The sequence below is a fragment of the Aricia agestis genome, chromosome 1 (genome assembly GCF_905147365.1).
Source record: "Aricia agestis chromosome 1, ilAriAges1.1, whole genome shotgun sequence".
Classification (NCBI taxonomy): domain Eukaryota; kingdom Metazoa; phylum Arthropoda; class Insecta; order Lepidoptera; family Lycaenidae; genus Aricia; species Aricia agestis.
In genome coordinates this window covers 1,230,618-1,254,112 of record NC_056406.1, presented here as the reverse complement: position 1 = coordinate 1,254,112, position 23,495 = coordinate 1,230,618, and the positions used below count along the sequence as shown (strand labels likewise).

The 23,495-nt window shown below is 37.9% G+C and overlaps 1 protein-coding gene across 1 annotated transcript in view; it reads right to left on the bottom strand.

Moving 5' to 3' along the window:
* The window catches only part of LOC121728540 (leukocyte receptor cluster member 8 homolog), a 138,045-nt gene extending 114,831 nt beyond the window's left edge, over positions 1-23,214 (bottom strand). The window contains exons 1-2 of the mRNA XM_042116712.1: positions 23,161-23,214; positions 20,544-20,674 (exon numbers count right to left, since the gene is read on the bottom strand). Of these exons, the coding sequence (XP_041972646.1) occupies positions 20,544-20,663 (120 nt within the window). The 5' untranslated portion in view covers positions 20,664-20,674; positions 23,161-23,214. The remainder of the gene's footprint in view (positions 1-20,543; positions 20,675-23,160) is intronic.
* Positions 23,215-23,495: the final 281 nt, after the last annotated feature.

The following is a 23,495-nucleotide window of genomic DNA, read 5'->3' as shown; positions in this document are numbered from 1 at the left end:
CGCTTTGTAGTAATAATATCATCATCATCATTTAGTGCCCTCTTCATAACGAAGTCCTGGGCTAATTTCTTTAATTGTGGGTAGCTACATCTGGTCCATTCCTTTATGTCATCTATCCGTATATAGTAATAATATACCTAATTGTTTTTTTTTCTTACCACAATGTACATTAATTATGAACTTAGACTTTGTTACAATAGCAGGTTGTTGTAGGGGACCGGTGCCTAAACCTGTACTTCAGGACACCGGGTCGCAAGTCCAGATATAAAGTTTAGTAGTGGCGTAGAGCAAAATCAGACCTATACATACAGTGGCATTTTATCGTCCCAAAATAATCTCGTTTTCGGTGACGGTCCGGCAACGGTGGACACAAACTCTTCAAGTTTGTCCAGAGTTCTACGAACTCTTTATCAAATAATTATATCCATTATCACGCGGACAGTAAGGTCAACGTGTCTATTATCAACTTATCACATGAAATGCCATGGGAAACACGGGACAGACAATGTGTATTAAATATGTATTAATTAAACGAATTTATACATATTTAATACACACAAAATTATAATCGTTATCAGTAGTATCTACAACACAGATTAAGTATTATATTATACTAGCTGTCCCGGCAAACGTTTCTTTGCCATATTATAAAGTACTAGATGTCCCGCGCGGCTTCGCCCGCGTAAATTAGGACTTTCATAGAAACCGTACATTTTCGAATAAAAATAGCTATAAATACTCCTTTCACGTGGTCTACTCTATATAAGTGCCAAATATTGCCCCAGTAGTTCGTGAGATAAACCCTTTCTAATATTTTCCCCGTTTTTACCACATTTTCCTGAGTTTCTTCCGTCGTATTAGTCTTAGCGTGATAATATAATATAATATAATATAGCCTATAGCCTTACTCGATAAATGAGATATCTAACACTGAAATAAGTTTTTAAATCGGACCTGTAGTTCCTGAGATTAGCGCATTCAAGCAAACATACTCTTCAGCACGCAAAAAAAAAAAAACATACTCTTCAGGTTTATAATATTAAGTATAGATTTTTTTTAATTATCGCTTGACAAACTCGAGCCTTGATCTAAAAGACTATGAAAAGGCTCATAATCATGGGACGATGCATGGTATAATATTATGGTAGTGATGATGATGATGATGAATGTAATTTGCATAGTAGCATATGCTTTCCGTTCTTAAAACAACGCCGAAACTCCCAAACTTGTATCTATAAAGAATCAGGAGTTCTCTCAGCACCTTCCGAGCCACGGTATACCAGGTATACCTCGGTGCAAAATCTTACTTGTTTGTAGCATATGCTTAGAATACTTCTGACGAAAACGAAGTCACCGCATTTTTCCCCATAAATTTTGAGGAGTTCCCTCGATTACTTATGGATCCTTCATCAGATCACCACTTTTGTAAATATAATACCAAATTTGGGATGATACCCTACATACCAAAAGAAAAATTTTGAAAATCGGTTAACAAACGGCGGAGTAATCGTTGAACATAAGAAAACAAACATAACACCTCCCCCATTTTGAAAGTCGGTTAAAATTGTAGCCTATGTGTTGATTCTCAGACCTACTGAATATGCATATAAATTTTGGTTAAAATCAGTAAAGCCGTTTCGGAGGAGAACGCGGCATAACATTGTGACACGAGAATTTTATATACATATAAGAAGTATATCTACACTAATATCATAGACAATAATATCAAGGAGCGAATTGTTTTTGTGATTTGTATTTGCAAGTGCCTCTGTGTCAAAAAAAATCCATCCAAAAATAAAGTTGCTCTTTCAGCGCTGCTACTTTCACAGTGAATTCAATACAGAGGATACATACACACCCTAAAGTATTATCACTTAGTTTTGTTACACCCTGTGCATAAATCAAGACTCAGCTTCTAGAGCCCTCAGTACTGAGCTTCATGCCTTATCTTCTGAAGCGAAATAATTTCGAGTACGAGACTCGAGTGAAGGCACGCCGTTCAATTAATTTGAAGGGCTGTTTTAAATACGTATCCCAGAGATTTACTTCAAAACGTTCAAATATTTGAGGGAAAGGCAAATATAATTTAAGAGTTGTCTGCGGAAATCGTGGCCACACTGTTCAATCTTATTCAAATGAATTTGAAACGTCTACAATATAAACACTCCTTCGTCTCAGAGTAGACAGAGAGTAGAGTAGATAAGTCTATTGTGTTCGTCTTCTGGCTGAACACGGCTTCAATTTGTTCTGAATTGGGAATCGGGAAGGAATAATAATATTATGTATAGAAACGTTGTGAAACGTCGAACAAAACATTTTGTTGACTGTCTGTGCTGGTACTGCGTGTAGAGTAAAACACTGCAATAATATAATAAATAAATATATCCTAGTAGCATTTTATAATAAAGAAACTACAAAAAAAATTAACGTGACCAAAATACGAGTAGGTATGTTGTGTATTTGACCTATTTGTTTTCTGGGCGCGGTGAGAACGAGACCCTTAAATTGGTAGTATAATACCCGCATAACAATAAGCTCTTACATTTATTTCAAAATGAACAAAACAGTTTCAATAAATTCGTCATAATATTTCAACTTTCGATCCGATATCAATAAAAAGTCAGCATGGGCCTTTTGTGTCGCCGTCAAAGTTGAAACCTCGTAATTGAGTCCGCGAACGAGTTCCGGGCAAACGCGGGAACTCCCGGAGTTTTCAGTAACTATTACCCATTTAACAACTATTTCATTACAGGTTTAAAAGCTTAAATATTTAACTAATTAAAAATTACACACATACATTGTAGCACCAACATCACCAATATTCAGATTAGCAGCCTGTTTTTATTGGCCCATGAAGGACCAAATACGTAACATTACAAATGTGTAGATCGACGTATTATGATTGGCAATCGTGGTTACGCATCAACTGTTTCAAGTTAGAGAGGCCTAAGCGCCTATTTTATCTGGACCATTGTTACGAATCTGTTGATAACCCATTCTTTAAAATCATATCGTTAGGATTTAGATCAAGAGGATACACTTAGCTAGGCATTTGATTGGCTAGTTCCTGGGCCCGTACCACGAAACGGTTTTGAGACTCAAACAATCGTACGAGAATGCCGCGTCTTGCTCTAACAAACGTGAAATAACGTTGTTAGAGCAGGACGCGGCATTCTCGTCCGATTGTTTGAGTCTCAAAACGTTCATTCCAGAGTTTTACAGTGCGCGGCAGAAAGTTACGCGAAAAACGCACTGTGGAAGACTGCCACTCATCAAGGTGATGAGGATGGTATGTTTCTCGCGTGAGACGATAGCGAAAAGTTGCAGGTGGTATGATTCCGAACAATTCCTCAGAGCACTCCCCGTGATACAACCGATAGAGGATGCAGAGTGAAGCAACATCTCGGCGTAATTCCAGGGGGTCCAAGCTGTTTGAAACACTATGGCAGTCAACAATTCGAGCAGCCCTTCGTTGGATACGATCCAGAGGGAGCAGTTGGTATTTTGGCGCCCCTGCCCAGAGATGAGAACAATATTCCATATGAGGCCGAACCTGCGCCTTGTAGAGTTGTAGGCGTTGGTCCGGACTGAAGTACTGTCTCGCTCTGTTAAGAACGCCAACCTTCTTCGAGGCTAATTTGGCCTTACCCTCAAGATGATATCGGAACTGGACTTCGCTCGATATGTTGACGCCAAGTATCTCAATGCTAGGGGAGATGGTTAAAGATGTGCCCTCGAAACGAGGATAAACGACCATTGGTGACTTTTTAGTGGTGAACGCGCAGACTTGTGTCTTGGCGGGGTTGAATTGGACTAAGTTACGTCTACCCCATTCAGAGACCTTCTCCAATGAATTGGAGCTACGGAAAATTAAAGGATTTCTTGAGAAATTTGAGTATTTTCAAGCATTGTTGTATTCCCGGATGTTCTAATACATACAAGGCAAATCGAACGATCTAAAATTTTACTATTTTCCTGCCAAAAGAATTCACATGCCATGGCTTATTGAAAAACGAAAGAAATGGATAAAAGCCGGTAAAACATACGTAAGTACATAAAAAGTTCCATGAATGTTATGTGTAGACTCGTAAAAACACTGAATTTTGTAGATTATAACCGTAAATTCATTTAGATGAACACAATATGAACCTAACCTATAGCCGTTGCTTCTTTCAGAAAAACATCCAAACTGGCTTCCAAGTTCCATCTAAATCCATCTATGCACCGCTCATTTAATTGGCCAAGATCGGAAAATCCTGTACACCCGGCATATAATATACTTACCTACAATTTTTCCTGGAGAAGAAAATAAAAAAAAACTCTTTTAAAAAAGAATTTCAAAGACATCAACTAGAATGCAACAATTTGCATCAAAAGTAAGGACTAAGGATCATTTGGAGAAGTCCTGCCAGGATTTCAACACTGAGGCACAGAATATAATAATTAGTACTCCATAATAGTGTTTATCTTGAACCATCTTGTCAAAGTGTTGGTTCTCAAAAGGATGATTCTTCAAGTAGGAAAACTATTAATAGTGCATTCTTTGTGTGTTATTTAAAGAATACTTATATAGTGTTTGCACTGATGAGGTACACTAGTTAAAAATAGTGACAGACAAAAGTTGTAAAGATGGTATCGAGCGAATCGCAGAAGGTTGATGAAATAAAAGCATTTATTTTAGTGAACTTGTTTTATTTTATTAATCAACAAGCATTTTCAGTAATTATTATAAGTATTTTTGCATCTTCATAATTTTATTGCAATATTTATCAAGTTTTTACTTTCTATGCTGATGGATGCTACTAATTACTTTTTCAGATATTTTCTTAGATAACTCGATAAGCTTTATACATTTTTATTCACGCTTTCGTTCTTTGTTTACGGTTAGAAACTCATCCATACTCAATATTATAAATGCGAAAGTGTGTCTGTCTGTTAGCACTTCACGCCCAAACCGCTGAACCAATTTTGCTGAAATTTGGTATGGATTTACTTTGAGCCCCGGGAAAGGACATAGGATACTTTTTATTCGGGAAAAATGTACGGTTCTCGCGCGATAAATGATTTTTGGCGCAACGGAGTTGCGGGCGTCATCTAGTCATTTACTTTAATCCTTCGATCGCGGATTCTTGGAAATCTGTTGTTGTTCTCGCGGCCGCATGTGGCAACTTGGGGGTGTAAGTATTAAATCATTTTATAGCCTAAAACATATAAAAAACACTTATAAACTAGCTGGGGTCAAAGAGAATGCGAAGCCAAAGTCACTCACAAGTTACTTTTTTTACTCGCATCGTGTCGCTGCTGTCGAATTACAACGCCCTCTATAGTTTCTGCACGGTCCCTATAATACACTGGACAGGCTATGCCGTACAAAATGACAGCTATTTTGTGTGCCGATTTGAAGCGCCGCGGTGAGCGTACTGTGAACTAATTACATAGAAAATTACAACCGCCATTTGCAAAATAGTAGTTCCAAGTACACTCACTACTGCTTTCACATAGCAATCAGCGCCAATATGGCGACTTTCAAATAGGAACATTTTATTGATAGCGATCGCCGGTCCAGTGTATTATAGAGGTCAGTGGTTGTTTGTTTTTGTCAATAAATGGTAATTATACACACAATATTACGACCCAAGAGCCAGCGACAAACAGACTCCTGTCATTTTATAAAAGCTGAATGTTTATTTGTTTATAACCCCTGTAGAGGTAAGAACGACCCTCAACTATGGAGTTATAATACTTATATCTATGGACGCTTCACACCACATCAGTCTGGCCCCGTACTAAGTACCTGAAGAACTTACGGGTACCAGACAACAGAAATATATTAATCAATACTTTTATACTACTTATATACTTTATTCGTAGAGTTATAAATATAGTATTTAAGATTTTTATTATATCATACACATATTTAATACACATCAACGACCCAGGAACATTGAAAACTTTTTGTTCCGTCGGCGGGATTCGCACCCGCGACCCCCGGCTTGAGCTGGCCTGCCACACACTCTTAACCACACACCCTTAACCATGCAGCCTGATATAAATTAAAAAAAAAATTAAAAAAAATGAGCCACAGAGGTCGTCAAGTCAAGTCAAGAGAGGTTTCGATCGCGGTTATTTTAGGAGGCATCTAGTTCTGAAGGTCTACTTAATCGAACCGAAACTCCGTAGTTACTGGTCATTCTTACCTCAGTCTGTAGGGGTCATATACAAGGAAACTTTAGCTTTCATGAAATGATGGAAGTGTGGTTCTCGCTGGCTCTTGCTCTAACAGGATAATAGTGTCAATGTGATCTGTCTGTTTATTTATCAACATTCAACACAAACGTGATATTTATCATCAGAAATATAAAGTGAGTTAACAGCAAGGACATATTTAGGACACATAATAATAAATAATATATTCAAAGGTCTAGGGCAATTCCATTAGGCGATCTGTCAGCTCGTTTGTATAAACAGTTGACGAATTAATAGACAGAAATCTGCGTACGGAACCCTCAAACATTACGACCGACAACAAGTAGCATTATAATAATATTTTTATCCTATCCATATAATTAATAATAGTTTAAAAAACTTTTAAAAAAATCGGCCAAGTGCGAGTCGGACTCACGCACGATGGGTTCCGTACCATTATAGAGCAAAATTAGGTCAAATTTTGTGTTTTTTTGTATGGGAGCCCCTCTTAATTTTTTATTAAATATTAATATTATTATTAAATATTAAAGTACACATAAAACTAAGGATTGTGTGACCTATTGCTATTATTAATATAGAGCAAAAAGGCCAAAAAATCACGTCTGTTGTATGGGAGCCCCCCTTAAATATTAATTTTGTTTTGGTTTTAGTATTTGTTGTTATAGCGGCAACATATTATATACACAATCTGTGAAAATTTCAACTCTCTAGCTGCTATTACCGTCCTTGAGTTGCAGCCTGGAGACATACAGACAGAAGGACAGAAGGACAGAAGGACAGAAGGACAGAAGGACAGAAGGACAGAAGGACAGAAGGACAGAAGGACAGAAGGACAGAAGGACAGAAGGACAGAAGGACAGAAGGACAGAAGGACAGAAGGACAGAAGGACAGAAGGACAGAAGGACAGAAGGACAGAAGGACAGAAGGACAGAAGGACAGAAGGACAGAAGGACAGAAGGACAGAAGGACAGAAGGACAGAAGGACAGAAGGACAGAAGGACAGAAGGACAGAAGGACAGAAGGACAGAAGGACAGAAGGACAGAAGGACAGAAGGACAGAAGGACAGAAGGACAGAAGGACAGAAGGACAGAAGGACAGAAGGACAGAAGGACAGAAGGACAGAAGGACAGAAGGACAGAAGGACAGAAGGACAGAAGGACAGAAGGACAGAAGGACAGAAGGACAGAAAGACAGAAGGACAGAAGGACAGAAGGACAGAAGGACAGAAGGACAGAAGGACAGAAGGACAGAAGGACAGAAGGACAGAAGGACAGAAGGACAGAAGGACAGAAGGACAGAAGGACAGAAGGACAGAAGGACAGAAGGACAGAAGGACAGAAGGACAGAAGGACAGAAGGACAGAAGGACAGAAGGACAGAAGGACAGAAGGACAGAAGGACAGAAGGACAGAAGGACAGAAGGACAGAAGGACAGAAGGACAGAAGGACAGAAGGACAGAAGGACAGAAGGACAGAAGGACAGAAGGACAGAAGGACAGAAGGACAGAAGGACAGAAGGACAGAAGGACAGAAGGACAGAAGGACAGAAGGACAGACGGACAGACGGACAGACGGACAGACGGACAGACGGACGGATGGACAGACAACGAAGTCTTAGTAATAGGGTCTCGTTTTTACCCTTTGGGTACGGCACCCTAAAAAAACTTTTTTGTGTTTTTTTCAAAAAATTAGATTGTCATTGGCATTGTCATTAGCTTTGTCCACACTGCGCCTTTTTCTGTTCGTCAAGGGCATGCGTTATAGCGCGGTCAACAGCGAACGTTAGGCATGCCCGCGACGCATGCCCTCTGACCGTATCCAAAACTTCAAAAATGACAATATTGGCGTTGCGTTCCTTGACGCATTCAATTATTGAATGCGCCAATATGAAAGTTGATGACGAAAATTGAAGATGAAAGTGCACAGTGCCAGTATGGACATAGCTATTGGCTTCTTGCCTCAATACCTACGTAATTACGTAAGCAAAGTTTCGAATTAATTAGACTGCTGGAGATAGGAAAAATCTCGCTCCGAATTTCCGTTACATACATACAGCCCAAGCTAATAAAAGCGTGTTAAAAATGAATTTTCCATTTTGTTAGTCTCGTTAATACTCGAGAACGGCTGAACCGATTTGGCTAACTTTAGTATTGAAATGTTTGTGGAAGTGCAGGGAAGTATGGTAGGAGGACAGTACGAAGTTCAGCGGATTATCTAGTTAATAATATTTTATTGTATTCCGATAGACCTAGGCTATTGAAATTTGTCCCAGTCCCTTTCTTCAACAGCATACCGGCAGTCGGCCGCGTGACCCAGATCGCGGGATCGATACCCGGCCGACGACCCCGCGACGAGCCCGCTACGACACGATACTACCCTGTTCATACTACTGGCTACTACTACTAGGTACTACTAGATAGGCATAGTATCTTAAATTTCTAATAATAATAAGCCTAGAACCGTTTAAAGCAGTAAAGGCTACCAATTTGTTTCAAAATTGTCGGGTTGCACTTCGAAGCCCCGGAAAGCCGGCAGAAGTGCAATAATACATTTTCGCCGCGTTATAGAACAGTTACATTTTCTCCCTACGTTTTACAAAATTTCGATCACGTCACGTGTCCTTACGCAAAAGAACTTATAAATAAATTAAGAGTCCCTTGTAAGACAGTAAACACTATATCGATATATCGCTCACTTCCTGACGCCAAAGTTCAGTGTTAACATTCAGTTATGCAGTCCTTGTGGACGCATACCGACTTATTCATAGAGGAGTTTTCCGTCAGACTACACTAGAATCACACTAACAACGTAAGGGTCAGACCGCAACGCGACGCGTAGATAGATGCATTGCTAAATTTATATTGAATTGCCAGACTTGTGTGACGTCTCACCGCTCACGTTCTTGAAATCTAGTAAATGGAATCAGGCGTTACTTTGCGGAAATCCATAACTTAAAATTTAGTTTGTTATTATTTTTAGCAATATTCCGCGAAATAAACTTCCACCTTTAAGTAAATGAGTGAGTGTACGCATAGGCATGCGTACAGCACCTCCCTCCTCCCACACTGCCTATGCGTACACTCGCATGCAAGAACTTGCAAAAACCACCACCACACAGGCAATAATGTTGGCAAATCCGTGCAAGGCCCCTCACCACCATGCTGCATGCAGGTTGAAAATCTCGGAAAACACCGGGGCATTTTCAGAATGTGGACTCTACGAACTTAACGGACGTTGTTCGTAGAGTCCACATCCACAAAATTTTATTCTGGAAATCTGTCAATTAAATACAAATTCAGAAATTGCGGTCTAAATTGACTCCACACCAACGTATGCCTGGAAATGCCAAGCAGTAATAAGGATTGTTGGAATTATTGAGATCCATTGGAAAGGTCAAGCTAGAATTTTCCTCAAAGGCTAACCATGGTGCAATGAACTAGAAAATACCTTACAATCAATTACCTATTAAAAGTTTTAGCCCGACTACACGAATTATATAACTCGTCTAGAAGTAGGATAATAAGAATGAAAATATTGTACAGGTATTTTAAAATATTGTTTCCACGCACACGTTAAGCCGGATAATCTAATTTTCGAATGCGTCTATTAATATTTTATTGATAAAAATGAATTTCAATTAGTGTTTTCAAACAACTACTTCAACAGGAACAGCGGGGCTAAAATGGTCACATTTAGCAATTCCTCTCAATCAATTCAGCAAATGAAAATCAGTACAAAAATACAGAAATGAATTGCAAGCAGAATTGCATTTTGCGATTTTAGAAAAATGAATGAATCATTATGATTCATATCATGATTCTTCAAGGCGACCATTTTAGCCCCGCTGGAGGTTCTGCCGTAGTTAGGTTAAACGTAGTCATCGTCGTTTCCAGTCGGTCTAGCCCTGTTACAATCGCGTGCGTCCGCAGGGACGGGCGACGCGGCGCGCGGCGCGATGATGCGTAACTTAACACAACGCGACGGTGACCGTCGCCGCATACCGCGCCCGATAACGATCTAGACTAGTCTACGATAACCCTTTTTTTATTACGCACTTTAGTGTCAATTCAGATCGCAACGAGACGCGTGGATGCATTTCTTTTGTACTGAATTGACAGACTTCAATTGCGTGAGACGTCTTTCAAATCTGTCAAATCTATACAAATTTAGAAATGCATCTACGCGTCGCGTTGCGGCCCTTATACGCCCCCCGGGTTGGGGAAGTGTCTCGTACTGAAGCACCCCGGCGATATGTGGGACAGACTTTTGCCCACTAAAACCACCTGCGATTTGCCATCAGCCGTAAAACGAAGGGTATCCTGGATCTAGTCGACAACCCTGCGTAGTTTTGTATTAGGGTCAGTTAACATTGCGACGATTAAATACTTAAATAGTGACTGACGAGGCGTTGCAATAAATCAGCCATATATAACTTAATATAACTTAATTATTTTAATTCCTAGTTTTTGAAATAAAAACTAGGAATTAAAATAAATAAATAAAAAGAGGGCTAAGATAATATAAAATTAAGTTATATAAGTTATATAATTAAAATGAATAAATGAAAAGAGGGCTAAGATAATATAAAATTAAGTTAAAAATGTTAGTAAATAAAACATAAAAAAATAATACAATTAATGTAAAAATTTAATAACTGTAAGCAATTGTCCCACCTCCTTGAAGGGGGAACAAGAGGTCCCATAGTAGGCGCCGCAAAAAAAACCATCCATTCAAATTCGGAATAGTCAGCCCAACACGGCGAGCGGCTAGTCTAGCACTTCTTCTTCTTGGTAAGCTAATAAAGTTTAGTTAAAAAGCTTAATTTAAAAATTTAGCGCATAAAACCGCATAACATTGGTTTGATTAGTAGGTTAATTTTGATATTTTGTATTATAAGGGCAGATGACGCAGATAATAACTTAATACCACTTACCACAATAGCCAGAACTAACTCTGTCTATTGTGGTAATAGACTATTTTTCATGGGTAGAGTTCCGCTGTTTGCGTTCATAAAATAACGGAACAAATCTATATATTTTGATGACTCTACATTTTTTCAAAATTTTTATGCACCGAAAATATTGCTTATAAAAAATAGCAAAACACCTTCCAATTTCAGTGCCGAAAAACTAGAATTTTCGTTCGCTCGTCGGCCAATTTTCATCTGTAAAAGGGAAAAAACGCGCCCGCGGCTGCAGGCCTCGCATTTGAATACCGCCGACGTCAGCCGTTACATTTGACTCGCAAATCTGTTCAATTGTTTTTGTAAGTAGTTTGGTAGCGGGGAACCGTTCACAATGATTTCCCGAGCACGGCTTATAGGTTGAGAGCTTAGAGAGGAAAATTAGCCTCAATTGGCAATGCTGAACCGCGAAGTTTTGACATTTTCAACCTCTGCACGTAAAATTTAAAGATACCTACGTTTAGCTATACGGGTTATGTCAAATCAATGTTATAGTAGTGACTAGGCATTATAATTTATAGACTAATCACAGCTGAAGTTCGACGAAAGTAGACGCGACCAATGTATGATTTATGAACAACTTAATTATATGTGCGTCACGCGATTAAACGGATAAGGCCTAGAAACTGATGCTTAAACTAGGCCTTTAGGATATATCTTGCAGAAAGTGTAAGCTCCCACTTCCTATAAAACATTATCCTGCTAGTCTGTTGTCTTGTAGTGACGTCATACCTGTGACGTCACAGTACTGTATTCCACGTACCGACCCTGGGGCGGAACTATTTAATATCGCTCGTAACTCGTACAACTCGATTGTCTTCGACCTATCTAGCTGTGGACGTAGACGGCGGTGGACCTTTGTCCACCGCCGTCGCCGGACCGTCACCGAGAACGAGATTATTTTTAACCGACTTCAAAAAAGGAGGTTATAAATTGGACGCGTATGTAGTATGTAATATATTTTGTCAAACTAATACATACCAAGTTTTCGTATATGTTAGTCTATATCAGTTTCTGAACAAATGTGCCTTTCAAAAGTGTATGTATGTATGTTTTTATGTTTTTGTTTGCATATCTCCGTAACAACACGTCCAATTTTAGAAATTATTTTTTTGTTGTACTATGCATTGTTCAACTTGGGGAATACTGCAAGTTTCATTACAATCGGTTGAATAATTTTTGAGGGAAATTTTAATTCTCAATTACGTGCGAATTGAAGTCGGTTTAATCTTTTTAAAATACTATTATAGGACCGATAAAATCCAACTGCATGACTTAGGCTATAGGTTTCATTATATACTGACATTGGTCTAGCGACCCATGCCGCCGCTTTGTAGTAATAATATCATCATCATCATTTAGTGCCCTCTTCATAACGAAGTCCTGGGCTAATTTCTTTAATTGTGGGTAGCTACATCTGGTCCATTCCTTTATGTCATCTATCCGTATATAGTAATAATATACCTAATTGTTTTTTTTTCTTACCACAATGTACATTAATTATGAACTTAGACTTTGTTACAATAGCAGGTTGTTGTAGGGGACCGGTGCCTAAACCTGTACTTCAGGACACCGGGTCGCAAGTCCAGATATAAAGTTTAGTAGTGGCGTAGAGCAAAATCAGACCTATACATACAGTGGCATTTTATCGTCCCAAAATAATCTCGTTTTCGGTGACGGTCCGGCAACGGTGGACACAAACTCTTCAAGTTTGTCCAGAGTTCTACGAACTCTTTATCAAATAATTATATCCATTATCACGCGGACAGTAAGGTCAACGTGTCTATTATCAACTTATCAAATGAAATGCCATGGGAAACACGGGACAGACAATGTGTATTAAATATGTATTAATTAAACGAATTTATACATATTTAATACACACAAAATTATAATCGTTATCAGTAGTATCTACAACACAGATTAAGTATTATATTATACTAGCTGTCCCGGCAAACGTTTCTTTGCCATATTATAAAGTACTAGATGTCCCGCGCGGCTTCGCCCGCGTAAATTAGGACTTTCACAGAAACCGTACATTTTCGAATAAAAATAGCTATAAATACTCCTTTCACGTGGTCTACTCTATATAAGTGCCAAATATTGCTCCAGTAGTTCGTGAGATAAACCCTTTCTAATATTTTCGCCGTTTTTACCACATTTTCCTGAGTTTCTTCGGTCGTATTAGTCTTAGCGTTATAATATAATATAATATAGCCTATAGCCTTACTCGATAAATGAGATATCTAACACTGAAATAAGTTTTTCAATCGGACCTGTAGTTCCTGAGATTAGCGCATTCAAGCAAACATACTCTTCAGCACGCAAAAAAAAAAAAACATACTCTTCAGGTTTATAATATTAAGTATAGATTTTTTTAAATTATCGCTTGACAAACTCGAGCCTTGATCTAAAAGACTATGAAAAGGCTCATAATCATGGGACGATGCATGGTATAATATTATGGTAGTGATGATGATGATGATGAATGTAATTTGCATAGTAGCATATGCTTTCCGTTCTTAAAACAACGCCGAAACTCCCAAACTTGTATCTATAAAGAATCAGGAGTTCTCTCAGCACCTTCCGAGCCACGGTATACCAGGTATACCTCGGTGCAAAATCTTACTTGTTTGTAGCATATGCTTAGAATACTTCTGACGAAAACGAAGTCACCGCATTTTTCCCCATAAATTTTGAGGAGTTCCCTCGATTACTTATGGATCCTTCATCAGATCACCACTTTTGTAAATATAATACCAAATTTGGGATGATACCCTACATACCAAAAGAAAAATTTTGAAAATCGGTTAACAAACGGCGGAGTAATCGTTGAACATAAGAAAACAAACATAACACCTCCCCCATTTTGAAAGTCGGTTAAAATTGTAGCCTATGTGTTGATTCTCAGACCTACTGAATATGCATATAAATTTTGGTTAAAATCAGTAAAGCCGTTTCGGAGGAGAACGCGGCATAACATTGTGACACGAGAATTTTATATACATATAAGAAGTATATCTACACTAATATCATAGACAATAATATCAAGGAGCGAATTGTTTTTGTGATTTGTATTTGCAAGTGCCTCTGTGTCAAAAAAAATCCATCCAAAAATAAAGTTGCTCTTTCAGCGCTGCTACTTTCACAGTGAATTCAATACAGAGGATACATACACACCCTAAAGTATTATCACTTAGTTTTGTTACACCCTGTGCATAAATCAAGACTCAGCTTCTAGAGCCCTCAGTACTGAGCTTCATGCCTTATCTTCTGAAGCGAAATAATTTCGAGTACGAGACTCGAGTGAAGGCACGCCGTTCAATTAATTTGAAGGGCTGTTTTAAATACGTATCCCAGAGATTTACTTCAAAACGTTCAAATATTTGAGGGAAAGGCAAATATAATTTAAGAGTTGTCTGCGGAAATCGTGGCCACACTGTTCAATCTTATTCAAATGAATTTGAAACGTCTACAATATAAACACTCCTTCGTCTCAGAGTAGACAGAGAGTAGAGTAGATAAGTCTATTGTGTTCGTCTTCTGGCTGAACACGGCTTCAATTTGTTCTGAATTGGGAATCGGGAAGGAATAATAATATTATGTATAGAAACGTTGTGAAACGTCGAACAAAACATTTTGTTGACTGTCTGTGCTGGTACTGCGTGTAGAGTAAAACACTGCAATAATATAATAAATAAATATATCCTAGTAGCATTTTATAATAAAGAAACTACAAAAAAAATTAACGTGACCAAAATACGAGTAGGTATGTTGTGTATTTGACCTATTTGTTTTCTGGGCGCGGTGAGAACGAGACCCTTAAATTGGTAGTATAATACCCGCATAACAATAAGCTCTTACATTTATTTCAAAATGAACAAAACAGTTTCAATAAATTCGTCATAATATTTCAACTTTCGATCCGATATCAATAAAAAGTCAGCATGGGCCTTTTGTGACGCCGTCAAAGTTGAAACCTCGTAATTGAGTCCGCGAACGAGTTCCGGGCAAACGCGGGAACTCCCGGAGTTTTCAGTAACTATTACCCATTTAACAACTATTTCATTACAGGTTTAAAAGCTTAAATATTTAACTAATTAAAAATTACACACATACATTGTAGCACCAACATCACCAATATTCAGATTAGCAGCCTGTTTTTATTGGCCCATGAAGGACCAAATACGTAACATTACAAATGTGTAGATCGACGTATTATGATTGGCAATCGTGGTTACGCATCAACTGTTTCAAGTTAGAGAGGCCTAAGCGCCTATTTTATCTGGACCATTGTTACGAATCTGTTGATAACCCATTCTTTAAAATCATATCGTTAGGATTTAGATCAAGAGGATACACTTAGCTAGGCATTTGATTGGCTAGTTCCTGGGCCCGTACCACGAAACGGTTTTGAGACTCAAACAATCGTACGAGAATGCCGCGTCTTGCTCTAACAAACGTGAAATAACGTTGTTAGAGCAGGACGCGGCATTCTCGTCCGATTGTTTGAGTCTCAAAACGGTTTCGTAGTAGGCCTACTGGTTCTATTCTCAAGTCAGGCATTAAATGGTTTTATTCTTTGTTAATATATTTTTTTATATATTGTTAACTCCAGGAATACGAAGAAATAAGATACTTCTATTTATTGTACAAAATAAATTCAATATCAAATACAGTAGTAGTCTTGGAAACTCCAATATATACATTTAATACAAATTGTCCAAGTCAAATAAAATGTCTCAATAGACGGTCGTATTGGAAACCTTTATATTTCTCGACAAAGGATTACGATTTCAGATTTCTTTCAAAGAAACAGCCAATTCTTTGCAAGTAACTTTTTTGTTGGTCGTGGAAAAGTAAACAACGGTCAGGAACAAACATGGTCATCAGATGTTTGACTTGACACTCACGTGTTGACCAGGAACTGATACCTCGAGTGCCCTTCGCTCTGTATCTTTATGACATAATACAGATAACAGATTAAAGATATTCAGCAGGCTTAGGAATAGCATGAGAATTTAGAAATAATTATCAACCTAAGATAAATGATTTATTAACATAAGATCTGAGTAAAACTTTGCTTTACATCTAATTTATATTTAGATCAAGAGTCAATATTCTTTTGAAAAATAAATTATTACACAATATCATAATAATTAGTAGCTCAGTAATTTAATTTCATATCAAACAGCTAGTCGCGTTGTCTACTGGTTGTCAATTTTAACATAAACGTTATAAAGGACCTGGGGGTGCTCGTATTACACCGATGACCAATAATTATGAACCACTTATCTAGAGTGTAGAGCTGTAGACTCTTAAATTAAAATCTTGTTTCAGTGTTCGAGACGTCAAACGTCATAGACAATTGACAGCTTTTTTTTTTTCTACCAATGTTATGCACATGGTATAATATTTATTATCTTTTAACTCTTATTTTCTTTATTAATTTATTTAGTATTTAAGTTTATTAATTTAGTATGCTCTTAGTTCCTAATTGTATTGTTCAAACTATATTATTGTGAGCTCACTCATTGGTCCCAGCAGAAAATCAGTGCAGCAACTTGCTGCTCATGCTGAGTTGGGGTCCATTTTTGTGAGATCACACAATATAATCTAATTAAGTATTGTACTGTATCCTGGTTCTTTCGTCCTTTGTAATTTATATTGTGTTGTGTGATGTGCAAAATAAATTTTTCTTATTCTTATTCTTAAATAATAAACTGCAGATTCTGATTTTTAATTCCACACGTTACACTGCAAATAAAAATAACTCTTCCTTAACGAATTAAAAATCCTTTGTAACCTACGAATAATAAAAACTATTTGTAACTGAATAGACGGCGAGATCGTATAAGTCGTTTAGGCAGTTAATACGCCAGTTCAGTTTTACTGCGGGTAGTATAACGCGCCGTTTCATTGGCTGGCGGTTTACGAGGGAGCCAGCCGCCTTATTAGTTCCACACGTGCACATGGATACTGCCCACGTGACCAAGCAACTCGAGTATTAGAGGCTTACAGGGCCGAAAGGATCCTGTCATGGGGGCAAGGATGTAAAGTAGATCTTATCTAAAATTATATAAACGTTAGTTGTCGTTTGGGCTAATTGAAAATTGATGCTTACTTAACTTCGACATGAGGATTTGAGTCAGGAGGCGTTACTTTCAATAATTTTAACAAGGCACTTTACTACGAATAACAAAAACTAGGGATTTAATTTTCAAACACGTAGGCATCATATTACAAATACGTAGCTACTAAGGGTGGGTTGCACCAACTTACTTTAACTTTAACTGCAACTTTAACTATAACTTTAACTACAATGCAAAATGTCAAATCTTTGATTAAAGAAAAAATGGACGCCATATTTAACTATAACCATAGAGCTCGACAACGCTTTAAATGCCCGTGGCGAAAAACGCCATTTTTGACAGTTCTCCTTTACCAGCAGCGCCCCCCGCCCACGTTCATATAAAGCCTTGTCGGACCAGCAACGTCTTCTGTCAAATTATGTGGTCAAAGTTAAGTTTAAAGCTAAATTTGCCTTAACTATAACTATAACCTTAACTTTAACCACGCCTCTGGTGCAACCCAACCTAATTGTTTTGCTAAGCCTTCAAGTTCATAAATTGTCAGTAAATATGAACCATCTAGGTCGAGACGAAATTAAAAAAAAAACTTTAGGATTAAGGTATTTTTAGGCTTCGAATAAAGTAATCAAGGTATGAAGTCGTGCCTCACAATTCTCGCAGTATTGTGTAGCTCCAAGTTTCATTACACTGATGTTCAGTAATGGCGCTGGGCGGGCGGAAATGACGTCACTATCCATTTCCTATTAGTGTGCGGCTGACTCATGATTGGATTATGTTGAGACATTATTGTTTGATTTGATTTTTCTTTCATGCGCGATATTTCTTATTTTGTTGAAAATTACTATCTCTTAGGAGTTAGGACATAACACTACTTTACTGTTGCAATACTGGACATAGATTATTTGCAGACTGTGGTCTAATAGAATCGGGCATTGGGACCCATATTCAACGGTGAAATTATGATATCTTAATGTTCGTAGTGACCATTATTTTGAAGACAATGTTATTAAAAATAATAATAATGAATACAAGCTTTCATTAATCATTTTCATTAATTATATCTCTTGTCTAAGGGTACGAGGTATATTTTGTCGGATGTTTTTAGAGCAAACAGTTCGGTCGGTCCGGCAGACTTAGCCCGGGGCGAAATTTATAAAATAGGTATTACAATAATCATTATTATCAGCTCAAGCAGCATGCTAGTAGAAATGCGTTACAAAAATAGGATTATTAACAGTTTGTAGAAGAAATTAATGTTTTTAAACTATTGCACAGCTTTTACGGGCTTTGAGCCTAGCGACTCAATCGAGAAATTCCTTAACGAAAGGAACCTACCAGTCGGTTTTTTATTAGGCTCTAATCGCACGCACCCAAACAGTGTGCGTGCGATTAGACGAATGCGAATAGGCTTGATGACACTTTTTTTTTCTTATTGGTAATTGAACGACCCTTAAAAAATAGAAACATCGCTGAAATAATGACTGATAGCTTAAAAATTCACTAAGATATGACAATTCAAACATCTCATAAAATAGACCTGCCCGAAACGCTCCATACAAAGTGCTACGAAAGACTGACGTCACTCTTTCGTAGTTTGTATGCATCGGGAGAGAACTTTGTTCGATAAGTATATTAAATATTGCGTTTATGAAAGTGGTTTTGTAACAAAAGTTGCTTTTAATTGCATAAGTTATCGAATGGTATACAAATATTAAGAAATATAATTGAAAAAAAAATCGACTTGATTATCCAACTTTGAAGGCGCATAACAAAAAAAATACAAATGCTATCGAGCTGAAATTTTGGGAACACTTATTTTTTACCGTGATTTCTTTATTTTATTAACAAAATTCGCTAATCTTTGACCTTGGCACCATCCCTATTATAATTGCATAAGCTTTACCGCGGCAGTCCCCGAGTGCCACACGTATTTTTTTAATATTTTTTTTGTCTACATCTAGTTATAGAAACCATCCTTTAAATAAATAACAAATAAAATGAATTTAAAGAAAACACCAATACTAAAACATCAGATCACGAGACTTTGGGTCCCAGGCACCGGAATTTCGTTTAGCATTGTCTCAGGCGCAAAGTCTGACAAAACTTTGCTGAAAGCGAAACGCGTAGACGGAAAATAAATTACTAAAGTTTCACCAAAAATTGTACAAGTTGAAAACTTTGTTTGACGCGTGTATCTTGTGAATTCTTTCCATTTAATATTCTAAATATGGATGAACAATAGTGCGTCGAAAAGTATATTTATTTGTTATTCAATTCACATTTCGTCGGGATTTAGTCGACTCGACGCTGCTACTGGAATTCAAAAGCTTTTCTCGAAATCTTACAACAATATACGCGGAGCTTGAAAACTTTCGAAATACCGTGGTTTCCGGAGACGCCGTGAAAAGCTTCTACTAAACAAAAGAAGCAGTACCGTATGTTGAAGCTGTGTTTTACGTAAAATCGTATGCTTTTAAATTTATTTATTAGCCTACCTACTTTTAGAGCGTACATTTTTAAATAGTCTAATCACGTGGTCCTCTCTAAATCTGTCCCGAATAACATAAAAATTGCTCCAGTAGTTTGTGAGATACAATAAAAACCATTTATAACCAAGGAAAATTAGTAATTATTTTGCTTCTTTGACATTGGGATTCGAATTCCGGCCTCAGCGCCAATGGACCAAAGAGATCGCCAAAATAAACAACATGCACAAAATATAGGTACCTACTATTCCTTTTAGAGAGTTGGTCGCTTAGGTACTTAGGTAGTGGGGGGTGCTTGGAGTGGTCGCTCGACTTCGGTCTGATGATCACTTCTACACCAGCCGTCACCAGAGTACTAGTGTTCAGTTATACGTTATTTCTGTGTTTAATTCACTCGCCCAGACATTGTACATACTGTACAAGTGATATAATATTAGGTTGCAGATGTACTACGAAATTAGTAATAGTTTCATCCACACCACCACCACCACCACCATCCAACATTTTACAGAAACACGTTACAGACCCTAAGGCCATCTTGCGCCACTCTAAGGTAATATGCAAAAATGATGCCTTTCATCGTAGCCTACAGCTAGCCTATGATGTTACTATAATCATGAATGTCGTATTGTCGCCTGATTACATATTATAGAGTTCTCACAAGATACTCTGGTCAAAAAAATGGCTGCCTAATACACCTGGGGTCATGTGCAGATTTAAGAAAACCTTTAATATCGGTCTATGGTAGTGACGGTTTATATGGAGGAGTAGATATGGCCTAAATCTAGACTGACCTTGGAGGAGGTGTGGTGCCTGTTGGCGGCGGAGTGCGCCCTCCTGGTGGCGCGGTAGTGCAGCCGCCGGAGCGCGCCCCCCAGCCGCTCGGGGGAGTCCTCGCCGCGCGCCACCGTCATGCTGTCCACACCTGCCGAGAGGTACCAGTTAAGCAGGCCATACACGCAAGGGTACCCGATAGGTTTGCCTGAACAAGGCGATAGTTCAGGGAAACCGGAGCGTCTACGTTACAGAACTGTGCAGATTTTGCCTCAATTTTGCCTAAACAGGCGTAACTGCACAGGGAAACCTGTCAGGTACACCCTTGCGCTTATGGCCTGCTTTAGAGGAGTATGCTATGGCTTAAAATATACATAACAGATGACGCCCGCAACTCCGTTGCACCAAAATTCATATACCGCGCGGGAAACGTACATTTTGCCGGGATAAAAAGTACCCTATGTCCTCCCCCGGGATTCAAAGTATACCCATGCCAAATATAATCAAAATCGGTTCAGCGGTTTGGGCGTGAAGAGGTAACACTTTCGCATTTATAATAATATAAGTAAGGATGTAAAGCTGTCAATAGTTTTGACTGCAGTTTTATGATAGTGGTTATCTACAATTGATCAAACATATATATACGAACAAAGAGAAGCTGTCGCTTAAGGGTTGATTCAAACCGCAACGCGACGCGTAGAATAGTAGAATAGTAGTACTATAACATTTCTTCTTCTTCTTTTTTAAAAATGGCTCCTTAGTGAATCGCCAATGTCAGAGTGTGCTGACGAAAACTCTGCCTTATAAGTAGGTTTTATGGAAAAACAAGGGTACGGTGAATTACGGACGTGTACGGTGTCTGTTGACTATTCCTTAACCTAGAACAAACACAAACATAAAGAGTTAGTACCACACCTTATAATTTAATTTGGTTAGTATATATAAAATATGTACATAAAGTTTTTACAAAGGGAGTATTTACAAAGGATAGGATAGATTTGAAATCGGTAGGGCGAGGGATTTTAGGAGGAAGGATATAAAGAGGATTGGTTCTTTGGACAGGAAAAGAAAATATGGTCTAAAGTGCCCTCGTCTATGCCACACTCACATAGTGTGGCATCTCTAACCCTAATTACTATAACATTTCTAAGCTATACAGGATTTGACAGATTTCAATTGCGTAAGACGTCTTGAGAATCTGTCAAATACATATAAAATAAATGCATATCTACGCTTCGCGTTGCGGTCTGAATCAACCCTAATTATTCGTTTTATTTCAAAATATTATTGGCTAGTTTCAGTTACGAGAATTAAGTTTTAGAGCCATTTTGTATTCACCTAGATATGTAATGACTCAGATTTGGTTATTTTTCCTTGTTCCTAAGATACAACAATAAAAATAATTAACTGGTAATTGCGTAGCAGAGTCTGCCAGATGGCTGTGAAATATAAACACCCTGTTTTTATGTTTTTAATTTAGTTAATGAACATTTTTCAGGACACTTATTTAGGCAATTACATCCTCAAAACTCAACAGCGGTATAAAACTCGGTAATTAAATAAAAACTCGTCATTAATTCCCGAAAACAGGGGATTTTCACTGGGACACAAAACAGATGTCCATACTAATAATATTATACGAAAGTGCGTTTGTCTGTCGGTCTGTTATCTCTACACGTCCAAATTTGGTATGAAGATACTTCAAGAGAAAAATGGACGGTTTCCGGGCGATAAACGAAATTAGCTGCAACAGTCGCAGGCTTCATCTGAATGCAAATGAAATGAAGATTACAAGTTTCGCGCAAAAAATACGTTTTATCATTTCGATAACGCTATGTTTCTGTGGCATTCGCGTATTTTTGTGGCTGGGAAATGAATATGAACAATAAATAATTTAAACATAAATAATTTATGTATTTATCGCCAGCCAGGCGTAAAATACAATGCATAGGGATACATTTTAAATTATGAGTGGAGTGCGAACGGACGACCAACAGGCTGGTTGGTTGCCGACAATTCAAAACATTGTTAGAAGATAGTATTGTTCTTTCAAAGCGGCCGAAAGAGCTAAGTCATTAATTGCTAATTCAGCACCAAGCATTTTCCACTTTTCCTTTTCTTACCAGCTTTAGATTAACTAAGGTCTCGGGACCTTAACTTAGTCATTCCCTGGATACCGTTTAAATAGTTGACTAAGTTTAATTAAACTATTGTATTGTGGTGTACAGTCTGTGCCCTAGGGCCTCGTTATTAATTTAAATTGCTTTTGTTTTAGATTTTAATCAGAATGAGTCCCAGAGCACGAACTTTTGACCAGACGAATTCCGAATTCAAAAGTGTACCATAGAAGAAATTGGTTCATAGGCAGATGGCAAACGTTCGACATTTGGTTGGGTTATGTCAGTTCAATGTTTGACATAACACGACGAAATTACATAGGTCCGTCATCTATGAATCAACTTTTCAGTTAGTACCTACAATAGGTCTGCCATGACAGCACGATCCCAAATAATCAGACAATTTGCCTGGGGGCTAGTTTGTATGTTATCTTAAATGTTAAATTCCATACAGTGTTCAACAATTTCGACATCGTAATTAGCAAGAGCAATTTGGCTAAAGGCCCTGGGTATTTCTTACCTGTGGCGTGCTCGGGCGAGGGTCGGGGAGAGTGGATCTTGGAGGCCTGGGTACGCCCATCCGACTGAAACAAACAAACGCACATTATATTTGATATATTAGTGAATTTATAATTGTAAACATAGTTTAAGAGTAGCTTTATATTATAGTTGCGAAAGTATATCTGTTATGTCTGTGTGTTCCCTATATTCACGCTAATAAGGCGCCTAAACAATACTGATAGAATTTACAGGAAAGAACATAGAAAACTTTTTTTTATTGCGATAAGACGTGTGGTTATTGGTTATACATGCGTTTTCATACGAATTATAGTCATATATAAAGTTTTCATTCAT